This window comes from Tasmannia lanceolata, unplaced genomic scaffold, assembly GCF_043159265.1.
Source record: "Tasmannia lanceolata isolate RefF3 unplaced genomic scaffold, GAP_Taslan_0.1 ptg000023l, whole genome shotgun sequence".
Lineage (NCBI taxonomy): Eukaryota > Viridiplantae > Streptophyta > Magnoliopsida > Canellales > Winteraceae > Tasmannia > Tasmannia lanceolata.
This window is the reverse complement of record NW_027518700.1, coordinates 31,704,686-31,708,280: the sequence shown is the minus strand read 5'-3', so window position 1 is coordinate 31,708,280 and position 3,595 is coordinate 31,704,686. Positions and strand designations below refer to the sequence as shown.

General features: G+C 35.5%; 1 protein-coding gene across 1 annotated transcript; it reads left to right on the top strand.

Moving 5' to 3' along the window:
- The first annotated feature begins 1,841 nt into the window (after positions 1–1,841).
- On the top strand, positions 1,842–3,220 carry LOC143856014 (zinc finger BED domain-containing protein RICESLEEPER 2-like). The gene is made up of 4 exons (XM_077366056.1): positions 1,842–2,372; positions 2,477–2,540; positions 2,701–3,110; positions 3,197–3,220. The coding sequence occupies exons 1-4, from the start codon at positions 1,842–1,844 to the stop codon at positions 3,218–3,220; spliced, it is 1,029 nt and encodes a 342-aa protein (XP_077222171.1).
- The last annotated feature ends 375 nt before the right edge of the window (positions 3,221–3,595 follow it).

Below are 3,595 nucleotides of genomic sequence, written 5' to 3'. Positions count from 1 at the left end.
GAGTTTATTCCAATGTCAGATAATTTTGATATCACTTCTCATTGGGACTTGAATGTTTTATTCTTTCTTTTGCCCATCCCCGTGTCATGCATGTTTAGGTAGACGTATTCTCGGAGATATCTGTTCCTATTTCATATGATTTTTGCCCAAACTCTTCAATGTTAATGAAAATGGCATAAGAGACGAGTGCTTGCACTCGGGCGGATGGGAGTGCTCTTCGGACCTTCCTCATTCATCACAGGCACGAAACCTATATATATCTCTGGATTTTATCCATTGCACAGAGCATTTTTTTTGTTCCATAGCTTATCCATGGATGGTGACTCTGAGTTATTTTAAGTATATCTTGGTTTCGAGGCTTTTGGCACAAACTGTAATCAAATCTGGTCTTTGAGCCAAGTTTCAAGTTCAATTTAGAAAGTAAAATTAAACCTAGATTGCACCTCTCATCCATAAGATTCTAGTAACAGTAGTTTAGTGTGTGATTCAGATTCTTTCTCAATTAGCATAATGGCATATCTGCTTCCTTAAGTTTGTTTGTTGTTATTGTTCTTAGTTTTTTTTTTTTTGTTATGGTCAGATCTGTTATTTTGCCTTTTTGAACTGAGGTGGTTTAAATTGAAGGTCTCTGTTTGGATTTTCTCAATTTGCAGTGCTTTCTTGAAGGAGAGAACCACTCTTGGGTATGTTATTTGCTTTCTCAACTTCTTGTTGTTATTATTTTTGCTTGATTTTTCATTTTTTACTATTTCTCTTTTATTAGCAATTTCTATGCTGAGAATCTAAAGCTCTCAGAATCAGTGAGGAGGAACATCAAACAACAATTATGTTAGTGAATCACAAGAGCTGCAAGAGAAGACAAACCATAGGATTGTGCCTCATCATTACTCCTACAAAAGTTTATGTGAGTATGCTATCCTATTTGAATTTACATCCTATATAATAATGAGACTTGCTTGAATAATTCAAGGAATGCATGAACCTATCCTTGTCTATTAGGTCTGTCCATAGATGGTTTGTCTCTATTATCTTAATTAGTTTCTCATTATCTTTAAGAGTGGTAATAATTGTGTTGATGGTAGTGCAATTATTGAAACAGGGTAGTGCTCAACTCTGTGCCTTTTAGGCTGCTAAGAACGACCTTACCCAAGATAACAATGTCCGAACCTCAGAATTTGGCTACTCTTGTGTCTAGTAGTGCTGATGCTACAACCCCTAGTTCAGATGGTGTTAATACCATACCTCCTAATCATGGTACAAGTACTGATGCCCCTAGTAGAAGTGTTCCCCCACCTGCCACTAATGATTCCGATCCCAATCCTGAAAATGAACTAAAGCATCGAAAGATTACATCAGTTGTATGGACATAATTTACTAGGGAAGTAAAGGGTGGTGGAGTTATTGATGCCATTTGCATGCATTGCAAGAAAAAATTTGATGGGTCAAGTTCAAAAGAAACAACTCATTTGAAGAATCATCTCAAAACGTGTATTAAAAAGAAGCAAACGAACGACCTTACCCAATATTATCTTGGAAAGACTAGCAGTAGTAATGACCCATCTCCCAAATTAGCAATACATAAATTTGACCCAGCAGTTGAGAGGGCTTTGTATGCTAAGATGATTGCAAAACATGACTTTCCTTTTCTTATGGCGGAGGATGAGTACTTTCGGCTTTGGATTTCATATTACATGCCTTCTTATAAATTTCGTTCAAAAAACACTGTAAAAACTGATTTCGTGGGTGTTTATAATGATGGGTGGACAGCTGAACATCAAAACCGTGGGTATTTTTGTGTGACTTGTCACTACATTGATGAGGAATGAAAGTTGCACAAAAAAATGATTTCTACTTATGTTGTTGAATACCCACATTGTGGTGACCGATTATGTGATTGGTTGAAAGATCGGATTTTGGAATGGAACATTGACAAGAAGTTATTTAGCATTGTAGTGGATAATGCTAGTGTGAATGGAGGGATGTTGGATGGTATTAGAACATGGTTGAATGGTAAGGGATTACTTGTCCACCATGGTGATATGTTCCATATTCGGTGTTCGGCCCATATCGTGAATTTAATTGTGAAGAAGGGGATGGAGGTCATTCATAGGTTAATTGAGGGAATTCGAAAATGTGTCAAGTATATAAATCACTCCCTATACAGAGATGAAATTTTTTATCTTGCATTTAGTCAAACTCGGTTAACTACCAAAAAACGTGTGGGTTTGAATGTTGAGACGAGATGGAACTCTACATATGAGATGTTACGAGATGCTTTGGAGCTCAAAGAGGCATTTGAGCGTCTAGCTGACTTAGATAATGAGTATAAGCTCCTACCCACTAAGGATGAATGGGAAAGAATATATGTGAATGTTTGAAACTCTTTTATCAAGTGACTAAAAGACTTTCTGGTACTAAATATCTAACTACCAACTTTTACTTCATTGAGGTGTGCAAAATTTGATTGATATTGAAGGAATGGCAATTGAGTGATGTTGACTACATTCACATGATGATATTTTTTATGCAAGATAAGTTTGGTAAATATTGGGATGAATGTAGTTTGGTGCTAACAATTGCAATCATTCTTGATCCTCGGTATAAGATACATATTGTTGAATATTTTTATGAGAATCTATGGTAGTTGTTTTGAAGTGTACAAAAATAAAGTCTGTAATGTCCTCCTTGAACTTTATTCAGAATATGAGGACTCTTCACTTGAAGCTCCTTTTGGTTGTGGAGTTGGGGATCAAGTTGAACGTTCATCTGGTTTAGTTGAAGCTTCTACTCAATCAAGCTTGGATTTTAGAGATTTTGGGAGGTTTGTTAGAGAGCGTTCTACTTTGTCATCATTAGCTAAAAAGATAGAATTGGAGCAATACCTAGAAGAATCTTTGTTTCCATTCAACGAGGACGAAGCTCTTTCATTTGATATATTGCAGTGGTGGAGGCACTATGGAAAAAAATTTCCAACACTTTCAAAGCTTGCTCGAGATATTTTGGCAATCCCAGCTTCCACAGTTGCATCGGATACACGTGCCTTATTAAATTCTGAAACGGTGGAAAGCTTACTTTGTACGAAAGATTTGTTGCCACCACTAGACGGGCAAGTAAGTAAAGTACTAATTTAGTTTTTTGTTCTTATTTTATAAGATAATTTTAACAATGACTAATTTTTTTCTATTTTATAAACCAGTTTCAGGCTCTCAATCTTGATTGATGTTTTGGTCCATGCTTTTGCAAGTGAATTTGGATAGGTAAATTCTACATTTCTACCTTTACTTGTTATTTTATAAAATTGCTACGATGTGTTGTATTCTACTTTTATAATCTGTTATTGGCATGGTTAGCAATTGAATAATCTGTTGTGTTTAGTGTTGAGTTTGTGGAAGGATAGTGCAAAGGCCTTTGAAATAGATTTGATCAATGATTTTGCTTTAGAGTTTCTTAACATGAGATATTGTGAATCTGCAGGTTAAATGTAGCTTGCTTTGAATACCTCATTAGGACACATAAGTACATTTTCTCATGCATACCTCATTAGGTTATTACTGTGTATGTATGCATTTATTTTTGGAATTGAGCCATTAAACAA

Bases quoted from the DNA above. Each gene is read 5' to 3' on its own strand.
- LOC143856014 (XM_077366056.1), top strand. From the start codon at position 1,842: ATGATTTCTACTTATGTTGTTGAATACCCACATTGTGGTGACCGATTA. The intron at 2,541-2,700 runs GTAAATATTGGG...AACTTTATTCAG, and splicing joins TTTTATGCAAGATAAGTTTG to AATATGAGGACTCTTCACTT. The intron at 3,111-3,196 runs GTAAGTAAAGTA...TTTATAAACCAG, and splicing joins TGCCACCACTAGACGGGCAA to TTTCAGGCTCTCAATCTTGA.